At 41.4% G+C, this 16,966-nt stretch overlaps 1 protein-coding gene across 1 annotated transcript in view; it reads right to left on the minus strand.

Annotated features, from left to right (window-relative positions):
- Positions 1 to 13,453, minus strand: part of hcn4 (hyperpolarization activated cyclic nucleotide-gated potassium channel 4) — a 68,237-nt gene extending 54,784 nt beyond the window's left edge. The window contains exon 1 of the mRNA XM_053421065.1: positions 12,731 to 13,453. Coding sequence (XP_053277040.1) covers positions 12,731 to 13,410 — 680 coding nt within the window. The 5' untranslated portion in view covers positions 13,411 to 13,453. The remainder of the gene's footprint in view (positions 1 to 12,730) is intronic.
- Between the last annotated feature and the right edge of the window lie 3,513 nt (positions 13,454 to 16,966).

Genomic DNA, 16,966 nt, shown 5'->3' on the forward strand with positions numbered 1-16,966 from the left:
CACACTGCTAAGGGGAGAGGACTAGCAAAAATGAACTGTAAGGAGTCAACCTTTGCTAACAATGCTTAAAGAGATCCATAAATAAGATTACAGGTGGTTCTTACTAGTAGGACATCAAGGTATACGGGCACAGACCATGATCTTTCATTCACCTCTAGAGCTTTGTCTGGGACTGTAATTCAACATTGACAACAGAAAGACAATACGAAGGCCAATGTCACATCTACTGAAGTAGAACAGACTAGTGCAATGCCTGTTCCAAACACGGCTGTTTGGAATGGCCTGTTTGCTTGGCCTGTGGTGATGCTGGTTGTGGATTTATTTCTGAAACCGAAAAAGTGGCATGCTCTAGTTGAGCCACGGCAAGTAAAAACCTGCTGCTGGACTCAGTCCACAGAACCCTGAAGCTGCTGCTGTACAAAGATCTGTTCAACTGCTGTCTTTTCAAAGTTCAGCAAAGCTCGACTCAGTACCTCGACTGGATAATCACTTGTTGTTGTTATTGCCATTGTCATTGATGAGTCCCAGCTGCTGCTGCTACAGGGCGCTGCTCACCTTTTTATTCAAATTTTATAAATATCAAATGCATGTGTGACCAAATTGGGCCTTTACCAATACACTTACCAAGTGTGAGGTAAATCAGATATGGGAGCCAGTCAGACAGACACAGATTTCTGTAAATATTAGATTGATAGGTGTTTGACTCTTTGCACTTGCAATTGTAAAAAAAAAAAGTTCAGCCAATCTAAAATTGATTGACAGATCTTTCAAAGCACAGACTAAAGCATCTAAATCTGAGTTATTAGATACTTTTTACTTAAAATTACTCCCACGTCTACATGTGTGTAATTAAGTGTTCTATGGGGATTTTGGCTTCAACTGATGTAAAACATAATTTTCTAAGTGGATCACAGGGTGTATTTCCAAAATAACAGCACATCCCTCTTATAATCCTCCATTAATGCTTTAAAAGATATTAAAATCATTCATTTGTGTGATAATACGAGAATTGATTGGAATTAAACGGCTTCGATTCACTTCAACTTTATTCAAAATCACAGATTGAGGGTACGGATTTTACAGGGTCATCTGTAGCATTGGCGCCAGACACTCAAGATTATGCCCCAGATCCACTCAATGAAAGAAGTCCAGCCGATAAACTTGCAGTGATGTTTGAAGAGCTCAGAAGTGTGCACTTAAGAGCTCTGACTAAATCATGAAATCAACAGAGGTACTTTGAAAAATAACCGGATGTTATCAGGGGAGCCCACTGAGAAGAATGCTCACAAGAAGTCTCTTTCTGGCCCCCTTCACATCCCACTGGGATACTTTCTATTTATTGGGTTGGGGCTGTTGATGGACATGCTCTGCCCGGTCCCTCAAGTGGCTACTCAGTGTCCCTGTCCTCGTCTCCGCTGCCCCACAGAGTCCTTCCCAGCTTCACAGAGCAGAACTTGCTGACAATCTGCTCTGAGAAACAAAAACTGTACAAAGGTAATCTGCAGTCTCAGGAGAAAAAAAGTAAACAGGGAGACAGTGAGTGGCAGAGTAAAGAAGCGGAGAGTAAAGAAAGCTCTCTAGCAGGGGCCATCAGCATCCACTTATCCACTAGCATGTGGCAGTATCTGCACTCTGGCTTTGTGGCCTTTCATCCTGCCACTAATTGCATCTATGTTTTATCACAATGCCTTGCTATCTCTCACAAGGTCCTTAGGGTCATCTCAGAGGGTTTCCCTGTCAGCCAGCCACAGAGTGTGGCAGAAAAAACATAGGCAAGAGCCTCCCAACTGCTGAACACATCATAAATATATACTCCACCAGCAACCTGCCCACACTTGAACAGGAGAAAGCCAGGGGGCGATTTAGATGGCGCAATGGGCTTTCTCTTAAATAGATGAAGTGCTATTATAAAATACAGTGTGTAATACCGGCTGCTGGTCAGGCAGTAGACCATCACGCCCTTGTTCTAGGCTGCACCAGTGCCGGGCTATTATCTTCACTACTTCAGGGGCTGCAATCAGCAAATGGAGCGCCTGCAACGAAAGGCTTTTCTTTCCATGTCCGAAATGTTAATCTGAGGTCAAAGGGTGAGAGGAAGAGCAGGGGCTCAAAAAGAAAAAAAATTGAGGAAATAGAGATAGAAAATTAGACTCTGTACAACATGAGGGCACAGTCAGAGAGTGTGGGGAGTTCGCTCTCTAAAGAGATCATCTGTTTTTACTTCGAGGTGTAGCTTTGGAAACGTAACACTATCTCTCCGAAAACATTTTTTTAATGGAAAAATTAATTTTGAGGTACATCCATCCATGTATTATCTACTGCTTATCCTATGAGGGCCACTGTGGGGCCGGAGCCAATTACATTGGGTGAGAGGCGGGCAACATTCTGGACAGGTCACCAGGTTATCGCATAGCTGATGCAAATAACCATTCACAACTATAGTCCATTTAAAGTCTCCAATTTACCTAACCCCAATCTGCTTAAATTTGGAAAATATGCAAACTCCACACGGGAACAACACATCCAATCAGATATTCAACCTTCTAGTATGAGGTTTATTAATACTAAAACAGATTTAATCAAATCTGATTTTTTTTTTCTTCTGTCCTATATTCAACCACACACTGGATAACTTAGTACAACCCACAACTGGTGTCGGTAAAAGAGGACATGCGATCGCGTAAAGAGATGGTGAAGATAAATCACACACATACACACACGCACAAATACACACATAGGAGAGGAGAGAGAAAAATCTGTCTCTCACCACTGCAGGTCTCATAATCCAGCCATTTGTCTAAGTATTCTAGACCCACAGCATGTGGCGGAGCGAGGCCTAACACATTGATCCAGGGAAGCATTTCCTGCGAATCTTGTAAGCGACACACAGAGTTCTTTATTCAGCGCACTGGACTCTTGTCCACTCTGAGTGGAAACCCCACTGTTTCCAAAGTGCTTTAGCCTTCTATACATTCTTGCAGAGTAAACCGTGGAGAGGTCCTCTGTGGAAATGCCATTGTCCTGCCAAGTCGGCTGGGCCCAGATGCTTGAGATAGAAATATTAACAAGGGAATGATGGACGTCGCAGGTAAACAACAAGTATAGAGCCTGAAGGATCATTATATTTGAGGATTTGCAAACTCTCTGTGGCTCCATCATACAGACGTCAATTTGGCACTTTTTGTGACTTTTATCACGGCAACTCATAATGTGACTCAGAAGGGTGTATGGCCTCTGTTAGCCTGTATGCACTCCTGACAATGTCAGAGCATGCTCCTGGTGAGTTGGTGGATGGTAACCTGGGGCATCTCATCCCAGACCTGGATCAGGGCATCAATGAGCTCCTGCACTGATACATAATGCCTCATAGGTGCTCCATTGGATTTGGGTCAGGGGTTCGAACGTGAGCCAGTCAATGGCATCAATGCCCTCCACATCCAGGAACTGCCTACACACTCTGGCCACATGAGGCCGGGCATTGACCTGCGCCAGGAGAAAACCAGGTCTGAAAATCGCTCTGAGGATTTCATCCCAATACCTAACAGCAGTCAGGGTACCGTTGGCTATGACATGTAGGTATGTGCGACCCACCACCAAATCAGTCATGCAGGATGAAGTTATAGACAGGATAATGTTCACCACAGCGTTTCCAGACTATTTCACATCTGCCAATTCAAGTGTTCTCTGGTGAATGTCAATCAAGCTGCCCGGTGCTGGGCTGCGAGCACAGGTCACACTTGATGACGTCGGGCCCTCATGCCACCCTCATGTACACGATCAACCTGCTGGAGGTCATTTTGTAGGGCTCTGGAAGTGCTACTCCTATTCCTCCTCACACAAAGGAGCAGATATAGGTCCTGCGGCTGGGTTGATGGCCTTCTTCGGCCCTGTCCAGCTCTCCTTGTGTACCAGCCGGTCACCGGGCACCTCTTTCATGTTCTTGAGACTGTGCTGGGAGACACAGCAAACCTTCTTGTGACTGGACTACCTGTGCAACCTGATTGGGCTGCAGGTACCATCTCATGTTAAAAGTAGTGACAAGGACAGTAGCATAACACAAGACTAGACCAGAATAGTCAGGAAGGATAAGGAGAGAGAAATTGCCCCAAAAAACCTTCCCTTTTTGGGGGTTGTCTTGCGTTTGTCTCTCTTTTGCACCTGTAGTCACTGTTATTTGCACCAAAGCAGGTGCAATTGATTCACAATCACTTTTGCTTCCTAATTGGACAGATTAATAAACCTGAAAGTTAACTGACTTGGTGTTATACTGTGATGATTAAGTGTTAAGTGAGGATTTCCATTCTCATTCCCCTTACCTTAACCATCATAGTTGAATGAAAAAGCCAAACCCTTAACCTATTTCTAACCTTAAACAGCCCTTGAAAAAGTGAGGGCCGACCAAAATGTCTTCACTTTCCCAAAAAGTCCTCACTCTATAAAGTCTATGCTCAAAATGGTCCTCACAGAGAAAAACATACAGGTACCCACCCACACAAACACATTATATACATCAGCTACAGTACTATTATTATTCCTGGCACACTCTTATTGTTACTGAACTTTCTAAAACCTTCCCATTAAGCTGATTTGGTAATGATAAGTGTCAAGGTGCTTTTGGATACGACGTTTCTTCTATTCCGTCCACCCCCTAAAGCAACATACCGTGTCAGTGCCAGGTTCACATCTTGGCAATTTCCTATCTGATTGGGGGGGACACAAGGGATGTGAGAATCCACCTGGGACACAGTCTGGGCTGAAAAGGTCAACCAGCATATTCTACCATAGAGGTATACACCACCTCTATGTGAGAGGAAAAGAGGATGCAGCATGCACCCAGAGGTCAACCAATAGGACGGGGTGATTTGGTTACTAAACAATACATAAAAACCTATAGTCATGATTAAGGCAGAAGTTAACACTGAGGAGTCTCTCAACATGTTTCTCCAACTCAAGGACAAATCAGGGTCAAAATGTTGTGTGCAGGTAATTCTTGAATTTATTTCAACTGCATGTGGTGCAGAGGGACGTCCTTTCATGTATTAGGTTGGTCTGTGCATTAGGTCACATTCAGTGGTGCATTGAGTTGCCTTAAAATGCGACTGTTTGTCTATGGAACCTCATAGCTTTGTTCAAATTGGCAAATCCCAGCCATCTGGCTACTGACTAAGCAATAACAAACCAAGTGAAGTACATGCAAACACTGTTTCTTCTATACTTTCACTAAGTGCTGCTGATCATGGGAACTGTTGGGTTTCTCTCAATAAAAACACAAGGTCTCAACCTTTCTCTGCAAAGTGCCTTGATATATATGTTTTGATTTGATTCCATACAAATAAAACTGAGCTGAATGGAATGTATCATCCAGGTCTGTGTGTAAATTGCGTGCCAGGACGCAGACATCAGAGAGGAGCGACAGAACACAGGAGGTACTTTCACCAAAGCAATCTCAATAATTCATTCCAACCACGCTGAGAATTCCCCAAAAATACAGTGTGCTGTTGATTGCTGGAAACCAAGTTGTTTTTTGCTTTTTAAATGTTTTTCAATATGGAATAAATTCATTACACAGTTAGGAAAGCAATAATACCAGAGAGAATTAAGGATAATCTGGTTATGAATTAGGAGTTGATGCAGAAGCCTGAGTCACTGCAGTGCCTGTAATCAAAGTAAAGAATGCCCTCTTGGGTATCGTTGGAAGATTACACCTATAGACTCTGTGTTGTGCTGATTGCCTTTCTTATGGCACTGATTACATGTCAGAGTCAAATTAAAACTAAATGTTTCAAGTGAGATTTATGAGCAGAGTCCCTGCTGCGTTTGGGTGTAAAATAATTGCCTCTGTGCCACAGGAAAGGAAAACACAAGAAGCATACAGTAGGTATCACTATCACACTCAGTCATACAGTACTTATTTATATTCCTTTAATTGGCACAATAAGCACTTTTGTATGATATTGGCAAATGCATTTCAATTGACATGGTATATATATCACAATATGTATCGCATCATACTTTGATATATTATATCGTGAGGTCCTTGCCAATACACAGCCCTGATTAGGATTATTAAATTGTAGACTTTTTCAGACCATGCAGAAATCCTGTCTCTCCCACACAACTTCTCCTCTGCATGAGCCACTTGTCAAACCATGTATAAAAGTCTGAGACCCCTTATCCATTCAAGAGATTGGTAGAGTGGTCTCAAACTATAAACTGTAACATAATAACATTAGCTATGAATAATGAATGTTAACCAGAATCTGATGTCGAAAACACAAAGATCTACAGAGGTCAATTGGTCTCTCTCACGTCTCATATAAGAAATTTCAATTGTGACCTGATAATACATTTTCGACATTGACCAAACCTGAAACGTTGAGATAAGTGAAACTGACTCATGAAACTGTGGTCAGTGGGACAATAATCACATCTGTCCAGTGGCAAGGGAAATACATTTGACACTGAAATGTGTTGAAAGAGGATCTCGCCCGGTGCTGTGTATCCACCTGGAGAGATTATAAATTGATGTTGCAGTGCAGAGGATGGTGAAGCGGGAAGGACACATAACATTATATGTGTCAGGTGACCAAAATACATCAAGCAAAGCAGCTAGGTGACACGTGGGGCCCAGAAAATGCTTGCAGCTGGCTTTCCCATTTTCAAAATGTATATGATGTCCAATCAATCAATATAATCTCACCTGGAGATTACTTTCCCAAGGTTAAACTCAGCTCTCTGCCAAATAAAATTATGTTTCTCTCTGGGTGGAATGTACAAACATGCAGAAAAAAAAGGGCCATTTTTACACAGTTGTCATCACGTGTCCTGATTTCACACTCCCTCACAAAAGTGTGCCTGGCGAGGAGGTCACATGGTACCACTCAATCATTTTGCCACTATGACAGGCAACCTTCCACCCACCGACCACGCATGCACATCCTTCCTGGGCTCCCTCCATTAAATAAATTGTGTCGTAATAATCTCTTGGCTCATAATATTCGTGGTTGAGCACAGCAGCCTATTTTGATTACCCCACTTTCAGGCCCAGCCAGAACCATCTGTAATCCCCTTGTTTTACCCGCACTAAATTAAAGGAGGAATTATTTAATGGAGACTTAAGAGAAGAGAGTGTCATTCATCCTACAGTTTAATCTCAAGCAGCCTTTTTTATCACTTCAACAGTGCAGTATGGACTTTCATTTTTTTATTTCAAGCATGTTGATCTCACGTGGATCTCATAATCCTCATCTACTGTACGTGTACTACGTTTATATGGAAACCAATATTCCAACTACCAACTAGGTAAATATAACTGAACTAAAAAATGACAACCACTACACCATTATGTCTTTTTTTATTTCTACAGTTTTAAAACCTCCTTCAAATTTTTCCATCTTGTTAATACCCAGGACGTGAGTCAGCAAGCATTTGGTAACTGCTGTATTACGATGTTACAAAATGCTGTGAAATACAAAGCGATTAAGAAGTATACATGATGACTACGTAATGTGACTAAGGTCAGAAAAATCCAAATGTCTGGATTTGATTATTGTTTATTCCGAGTATGGCCTTATTCAGGATAAGGTAATCAGAAAATACTGTTTACATCGTAGTGTCTTATTCAGATTATTGCCTTGATCAGGTTAACATTAAAAAATTTGTGTCAGCTAAAACACATTCATTGAGACTTACTTCTCCAAAAAACAGAAATACAAAAAAACAGTTGAAATTGGGCTCCAAACGTTCAGGGTTTCTATGTCTCCTCTGCTGCATCTCCAGAACCTCATCTTGACCTTTGTGTAACTCTCACTCAGACTCCTGCCACTGCCACAGGGAGGGGGAATCACCCTCGCCACAGCTGTGTATGTTTCTCCATCTCATTTTTCAATAAATCCACCCCCACCGATGGCAAGCCCGAGGCCCCGCAGGATCCAAACAAATCAATAGCAATACGCAGTCTCAAATCACCAGTAATCAACCTGACTGAAATTGAGAATGTTATTTAATCTGACCACACGCACTAACAAGTGTTCACTGGTACAGTAAGTTTGCTTTTAAAACCCAAAGCCCTTGGCCTGTTAGTGTCTACTAAGGCTTGATATCATTTTAAATATCTCTTTAAAATTCATCAAAAGAATAAAAGCTATAGAAATTATTTTCAGAAAACGCAAAGGCAGTCTAAGTTAGGTGATTGAGATATGCAAATTTCCAGTAGATATGCTAATGTGTGAGAAGCTGTCCCCCCCCCTCCAAAAAAAACATCTTTCTATATGGGGTAATGGAGGAAATTAGAAATGCTATGAGTCTCTTCATTAAATGAAAGAAAACATCAGAGCAGAAAATGGTTAATTAATAGGTACAATTTGCCTTTAAAACAGAGAAAACCGTCTCATTTAGTAACACTTGCCAAAAAGTTACCGCCCTTGAACTCTATCACAGTCTTAATGTGCTACATTTGCTCTACTTCCTTTTAGTGTATTCTCTGCAAAGGAAAAATTACAGAAGGAAAAATCTGAAGATGTCTTTTTCAGAGGATTGATTTTTGCTACTGTCTAGGTACATGTCCTCTGGGAAACAGAACTGGATGTGCAGGAAGAATAAAGGCCTGTTGAAAAGTGGACTCTGCAGAGTGGATGGAAGGATTCACATGACTGTAGCGAAGGGATTTATCTGATTGACAGAAACTGCGGGACGGCCGATCCCCCTCACTGATGGCATTGGCTAAACAGTTCTGAAAGGAAAAGGGGGAGCCTAATAGAGCCTTCAGTGCAAAAAATAAGTTCTAATGTGCGACATTTCTCTTCTATCTCTCCAGGGAAATGTGGAAGACTTTCCAACAGATGTGTCCTCTGGGCTCTGAACCACAAGATAATTAAAAAGGCACTTGCCGATCAGAGGAATGCATTCTAATATTGTGCCGTATCATTTGTCTAGAACGCTGCACAATGCTGCTGCATTGATAGAATCTGGTCAATAGGCTCTCACCTGGTTTTCATCATGGAAAGATAGAGCATTATCCTTTCTGTGAGACGGATATCATTTTGCCAATCGAGCAGAGAAATAATCTGTTTCTTTTAAAAAGCAGAGCGTAGCGATTCTATGACTTTGATTTCCCCCCTTTTTATGATCAAGGACACGCATCAGCAAAAGGTCTCAGCCAGCTTGTAGAGCACATCAGCTTTCAAACAACAATCATAAAGTCACATTTTCATGATAGAGATAGAAGCAGAGCCGCTATCACACAGAGGCATTCAGTGAGGAACAGAGAGGATGCAGTAACCTCAGCACCAATCACATGTATTGCTCAACAATCCTATCAAACCTCCACAGATATTTTACGGTCATCTTCTGCCTAGGGACAGTAATAACCATCCTTATTTATGACTCTGTTAACCAGTCATTTTGTATGAATGCTTGTTTCCTCTTTTCAATGGCTAAAGATGTCACCCTGCTGTTAAGTGACCACATGTGTGCACTGGGAGAAGCTTGTTCAGGATCGAAGGAAGCTGTTCAGCTTTGGATCTGGAATTGAGGCTGTAGATTGGATTATGATGCCATTTTTAATCCGTCTTTTCCCCCATTGCAAGATATTGCTCCACCCCTGCTTCTTAGCGTTATACAATACTTGACAAGAGGAGATTTTGCTGAATTCTGGCACAGTGATGACAGTGATGTGATTCCTTGTGACACTCTAATTTGAGCTTATAGTGCCAAAGCTTTGATGCAGACATGGGAATACAACTTTTAGTCACAGAGACCCTTCGACTCGGTAGCCCCCATTAAAAGGTCCCATCTCATCTCCTTGTATACTTTAATTAAAGTAATCTTGTCCTGTTTCTCAAACTGTTTCTGAGAAGTATCATGTTTCTCGTTTAGTTCATTAAAAATAGAATAGGGTCTGTAGCTCCTCTCAACATGCTGTGTTAACTGACATGAAGCATTTTCTGGCAAACATGAAGACAGGGTTCAAATATTATTTGAAGCATTTTAATACAGATAAAAAGCTAATGACTTCCATCAGTAAAGACCTTTTATCATTTAAATTCCTTTAATGAGTGATTCTTGTTGGTTTATATTGATGTCTTTTCTATGTTAGTCACAGAGAATTGCTCAAGAATCTTTTACCAGAGTCTAAAAAATGTTCTACTCTCCTGATTGAGTGTGACTTGTGTGGTTTTAATTGTAGACTGGAGTGATTACCTAATCAGTGTTGAGCACTTGGACCACAAGCTAAATGAGCTCAGATTGCCCATATGGTTAATTGTGGTAATATACAGTATCCACCCTCGGACCCCTTAAACAGGTTAGTGGCTCAACCTCAATTTTCCAAACAATTCTCGCTCTGCACTTTCATTTATCTATTTACTTTAGAACATCTCCCAGAGAGGGAAACGTGTATATCCTTTCCACCATAGTGCGGTGTAAAACGAATTCCCTGTTTCACCGTCTTTGCTCAGAAACACTTCATAACCCACCGCTGGTGCCAAATCTATGACCTTTCAGAATCAGGACAGACTCTCCGAGCCCAAAATCAGCCTTCCTCGTGACATTAGGCACAGTGAGTAAGAGAGCAGTGGGGTCAGAGGAAACACAACCAACTGGGAGGAGCATGACAAAAATTGCAAACTGTCATAAACATATCTCACTTCTTTATTACGACCTGTCATGTGCAGATATGGCAATAATAGTTACCATCCAGTTTGATGTCTTAATGTTATGAGCATGATACCAATATGTTCCAAATGCCTTTTACAGATGTGTGCTTGTTTTAAGGTTTTGACTGAGCAAACACACATGCTTCGTAGAGACAGACAGCAAGTTAATGCAAAATAAAACAAAGACAGATTGCAAAATAAAACAGTAGAGTTGATCACCTGTGTCTGTATCAAGGGTAAGATTAGCTGAAGTGTGATGTTAAGTATTTCAAGAAATCATATCTTGATTTTACACTAATCGCTCCTCTAAATGATACGCACATAAAGTTCACTTAGAAAACAAAGACTTTTCATGACAGCTTTAGACAGCTGACGCACTAGTTCTTCCTAAATCCAGAATTCATCAGAGAACATCCAGTGTTCGTCCCTTCTCTCAGGATAAACCGGCAGATAAATGTGTCTGTTCTCTGTTCCAGGAAGAGTCTTATTTAGCCTTTGCCTCTGACACCCCGGGCCTGTGAGCAACTCGCGCTACAACTCGCATGTCTCTCAAAGTCAGAAATCTTGTTCTTGAGGGAGAAAAGAAAAAAAAAACGGAACCCTTTTGTGGTCAGTGATAGTTTCTATATCGCATGTCATTAAAACCAGCACTGACAAGCTGCCAAGACAGCATTCAATGTCACAGACAAGGAGAAATGTTACAGTATGTGTAACAGGGATGATACTGCTCTAAATACTTTTACATCAACGCTAACGTCTCCGCAGGATTGAAATGAAAGGTAGGGGACGCGTTGGTGAGCTAAATGCCACGGCTGACACAGCTTGTAATGAAATAGTTTTGCGTGAATTATTAAACTAGAGGAGAAGGTCTTCAATTAAAAAAGGTTAAGGTTCATTACCTGCTCACGATACAAGGTATGAGGTTGTCGGAGTAGATGTACTTTGTAAAATTCGCTTTAAGTGGATTGGCTGAAGGAAACGAATTATGTATGTTTCAATCATGAGCTCCATCTAACAATATCAAGCTCATAGACACACCTGTTCATGCTTTAGTGTATGTGGAATCAAGCCACACCTTGACTGTTTTTGGTAATACATGTGCAGTTCCCTGTCACCTCTTACAAACAGGACATCTGATAAATCAAGTGATAGCCTGTGTATGCATTTGAGTTAAACAATAAAATTTCATCCAATATTTAAAATAACTTTGTAATATCCAGAAATCTTGCAGGCAATGACAAGGGACCTTCAATTTACTCATATTCAATAGTTAGAGCCTCTGTGTGGCCATCAATCAGATGTATGTGGCCAATAACATAGTCAAGGACATTAACAAGGAAACGTGTGTGACAACAATAGTGCCATGGACTTTCTCACCTAGATTTGCTGCTGTTGCCAGTACCAGGGACAACACTGTTCAAATAGACATAAAACATGTGGATCCAGTCAAAGTTGCTCTACAACTAAAAATATTCATCACACATAATTCAAGTAAAATTATTGAAAAAAGTTGCTTTAAAAAAATACCATGAATAAAGGCTTACGAAAAGTCAACATGTCAGCTTGATAGTGTGAATTAAAGGCCTCAATTTGATAAATGAGGTCTCCTGAACACATGTTTATTCTGGTGGAGAAGAAATTATTAAAAGGGATTCAATTATTTATCCATTTGGAGCATCTACCCAAGTTAGGTAAACTGGCCTAATTAACAAAGGTTGAGCTTCAAAACACAACACAGTGTGTCTACAGGACTCCTTACTAATGAATATATTCCTACTCCTGAGTAATAGCACTTGAAATGTGTCATTAATTTAGCCTAAATTTAATATATCACATTTTATAAAGCTGAAAAGCAATTTGTACTGTGATGTGTAATCTTTCAGGATGAAGGAGTAGGGTACTATAAGTGATGGAGGTGGGCAAAACAATGACTGGGCTCCTCTTTAGGTGATTAATGTCCTAATAAACAAACTGAGAGAAACATCTGGGCCCGTGTAGGGCGGCCACGTTAAGGTTAATGCTTAATTCTATAACATGTGTTGTTTTGGAGAACATGTGTTGTGGTGTCTGAATACCTGAAATCACTGTATGGGTGAATTATCCAAAATCCAGCGGATTTAACCCGCTCTTGTTCCCTTTCCACCGCCTTCTCACTCCCAAACATCCTCAGAGAGAACTTGTTGACCCCCGGTTGAAGCATCGCTCCAAACTGTCTGTGCATGAACCCAGCCTGATATAATCTCTCGTCGTCCGGCAGAATTTGGTCGATGCCGTCCAACTTTATAAACCCTGACTGCTGACCCAGGGACTCGCTCTGGGCAGCGCCGCCACCGCTGGCCCCTTGCGCGCCTTGGTCCGGCGGCCCCTCGCCGATGGCTCCGGGGGGGGTCTCCTCGCTCGGGGTGACATCCCCCTCGGTGATCAGGCGCCTCTCCTCCGCCGAGTCCGAGTCGTGCACATGCCGACTCGTGATGGAGGAGAGGCTGCCTCGAAACCTCCGGCAGTCTCCGTTCGAGCTGGTCTTCATCGGTCTCCCCATGTCCGTCTCCATGATCACGGACTCCCCACTTTTAGACTCCCCGATGCCTTTGCAGCTTCCCCCAGAGGTCGGCGACGGCAGAGGCTTCATCCTGATGCTCTTCCTCCGGGTGTCCTTGTCTGCGTCTTCTCCCTCGCCCATTATGGATGCTTTCTGTCCAATGTGCTGTGGCAAACTGTAGAGCCTTTTACGCATGGAGGAGTGTAACCTGTCCATTATGACATTGAGACCCAGCGGAGAAAATGCAATAGATCCAGTTTGTTGTTAGGATGTGTTGAGACGGTTGTTGCCACCAGCCCCGCGCTCCCTGTGTGCGTGTGTGAGAGCGATCAGTCTGGAGCTAATCTGAATCCCTGAAAGCCTGCTGCACATGACATGGACCGCCGTGGCTCTGCTGGAACAGATGAGACGCACTCTTTCCCACAAAAACACTACCTGACACTTTGCATATGTCCTCACAGCCGGGCTGCACGCACCGCTTTGCCACTGCTTCTCCGATGCTCATCTTTGTGCCGCTTGGACATTGTGCGCAAAAAGTGGAAAAAACTGCTTGAAAGTCACCTTAGCGTGACATGTGAGGGGATGTGCCCGACGGACGGTGATACGGAGACGAGGGAAAGGTCATGCAAGACGAAGGATGCTCTGTTCACCAGATGCCCTGCCAGCTGCCATCAAACAACCAGACACATCCAGTCAAAGAAAAAGACAAATACAAGAGAGCATTCCAGGCACCGCTGACATCACTGATCCATTAGTACGGGTGCGTTTTGGTGAACTGTGAATATTCATGATGCTGATCTATTGGGTTGCCATAGGAGCGAGAACTGCAAATAAGCTCAGCCCACCTTGTTTAAAGGGGAATGCTCCCCCCCCCCCCCCCCCCCCCATTCTTAAAACGCTCTCCTCCTTCTCTCAAGTCAAGTCTAAAGGTAGACGATGCCAACCCGTTGTTCGGCTAAGGCTCAAGGCTTTACATGGACAAACAGATCCGCTGCGTAATCTGCAGCCACAAATGCAGTTAAGGATTGAGCAGGATCGTTTTACCAAAATGTGCTAGAAAAAAGCTGACTCTCACGAGCTCTAATTGAATGACTCAAGTGTGAATAAATTCAAATACATTCATACTTTGTCCTTTGATACGTTTACATTAAATGAATTACTATTGTGTCATTCAATATATAGGTTAACCATCTATAGCAGTTAAGTACAAACTCCACCATGATCTTCCTCAAAAAAATTTAAGACAGTGAAGAAGGGAGCACCTTCATAGTCAGTGTCATGGAGCCTGAATTCTGAGCGTCCCAAAGTACAGACACTGCAGTTTCACTATACAAAAATCATTTTCCTCCTGAAATAAATCTCAATATAGTCATGATAAAAATTCATCGGACTATTTCTAACATTATAGCCTATACAAGCTCCAAGAAAGATCGGAAATATTTATTAACATGATAATGGTCAAAGCTCATCGTGCCTTAATATTTAATGTTCATAATTTTTATGTTTAATAATGTCAACGATAAATACTACAGGAATATTCCGGGGGGCATCCCAGGATTTGTAAACCAATAAAACATTTATATTGCTTCTTGGTGTTTTTCATTATGTTTAATTAAAGGATAAATGTGACTCACAATTATATGAGTGTTTTTCAGTTTGGTGTAGAGACATTTGTTACCGGATTTGATGCTTTACTAAAACGTTTAGTTTCGTCAAATACTTAATTATACATTTTAAAACAAAATACAATTATAACACGTCAATATTGGTCCTTGGGTCTTGACATGTGACACTCATTTAAAGGGATTGTTAACCCAAAAATAATAGGCAAATAACTTGATGTAAATGCAATGTTTCGAGTCGAATTAGAATATCAGGGTTTACACACAATTGGATGAGCAGTATGGAGGCATGTTACATCAATTTTCTGCCATATTTTTCTGTTTGAAGAAGTAGTCCCCAGTTACTTCAATTGTATTGCATTTGGCTGCACGCTGTTTAACACTGAAACTCCAAAAGTGTTTTAAGATTAAGATTAAGATGCATTTATTCATCCCAAACACATGCACAGTCATGCAAAGGCACACTCATGCAGGTAGGGAAATTTAATCTCTGCTTTTGACCCATCTTGTGCACTAGACAGGGTAGGGAGACTCTTGGATTTTTGGACAGATCAATCCAGGTTCGGATCAATCCTGCCCATAGTCCAAGTTTCTGCCACTAGACCACCGCCTCTCTTTATGGACTCAAACAATTCACCCACCCCTTCATCAGCAAAGTGGTGAGGAGATTTTTTGGTGAACTGTCCCTTTAAGGGTTTTTAATTAAAAATAGAGAGATAGTGGAAGGCTGTGTTCAGTACCATACTAAAAATGATTTCACAGAAATTAAGGGGGGTCCAAAAAGTTTTCTACTTGTCACTTTTGGACCCCAATGTATGTAAATGACCATGTATATAATCTGCTATATTATTCCATACTGAAAACACCTCATTTAACGGTGTTGTCATAGAATTTAGCTGTCTTACATGTCAGAAAAACATATAAGTCAAGATTGCACAATTCAGCTGAGCCTCCCTGATTAGTAACAACTCCCTGACATACAGAAGTACATCATTCTGTACTATCCATCAAGAATAATTTTTTAACACACTAGATATAATTATATCACAACTATTCAGCGACACACTGATGTGGGTGATCACAAATAAAATTGTTTTCATTTAGTTGAATCCATGTTCTTCCCATATTCTTGCTTGTGTCCTTCCTGCCATTGGTACTGTTCCTCTCTTGTTAGGCAAGTTGACAGGCTGGGTGTGGGAAGAAAGAAAAACACATTAATGAAAGATCATTCAATATAACCAACCCACTTTTTGAAGACACTCAAAGCCTCCTCCACCCAGCTGCAAGAAAACATATCCAGTTGTTTTTCAAATTGTTAAAGTAAAACAAAAATGGCAGCTGGTTTGTTTTTTAATCAAGAAGTAAAACAAGTCTTAAGTCAAGATGATTCAGCTCTTAAACTATTTAAGATGATTTGGTGGTGCACCCAACAGAGAGGAAAACTCACAAGGTCAAAACAAGTCACAGCCTCAACTGTGAAACGGCTGAAATCATCAACCAGCTGTCAGGGTCGGATGGAGAAGGAGGGACATCTCAGATCCATCCATGACCATCTGCCAGTATGTTCTCCACACACAGGTCACTTGTTGAGACATAAGCCAGCTCTAATTGCTTGAGAAGACCATGCAATGCTGCTGAAAGCTCCAACAAGTCCACGTTTCATTTACATCCAGAGCTATGTGACGTTTCAAAACTGACTCCTGAATATCAATTGTCTTATAAACTGTTAGCTATTAGACTGTATAAACTAGGGCAATAAAACAATAACACCACTATATCATTTTTATCAATAACAACATAACAAAAGTTCAATATATATATGGATACTAGAACGGCATTCAGATAACCCAAAGTCCAACAGTCTCCTTTTGAGACCATATTTAAATTCACTACGTCTGATATTGTTTTGATCAGCACCAAATTGCACACACTGATAAATATCACTGCACTAAATATTCCTGATCTTTTACATCAAGATCCAATGAAAAAAGGGCCCCATCTCTTAAAGAAATTGAAAAAAAAAATTGTTGGACCCTCCTCCGTGAACCAGATCTACACCTACGTCTACAATTCTGAGTGCTCCCCTGACCCATACCACCTCCTTCAACCAAGTTTCATGATAAATTATTCCGAAATTTTTCCATAATCCT

The sequence above is a fragment of the Pleuronectes platessa genome, chromosome 1 (assembly GCF_947347685.1).
Source record: "Pleuronectes platessa chromosome 1, fPlePla1.1, whole genome shotgun sequence".
Classification (NCBI taxonomy): Eukaryota; Metazoa; Chordata; class Actinopteri; order Pleuronectiformes; family Pleuronectidae; genus Pleuronectes; species Pleuronectes platessa.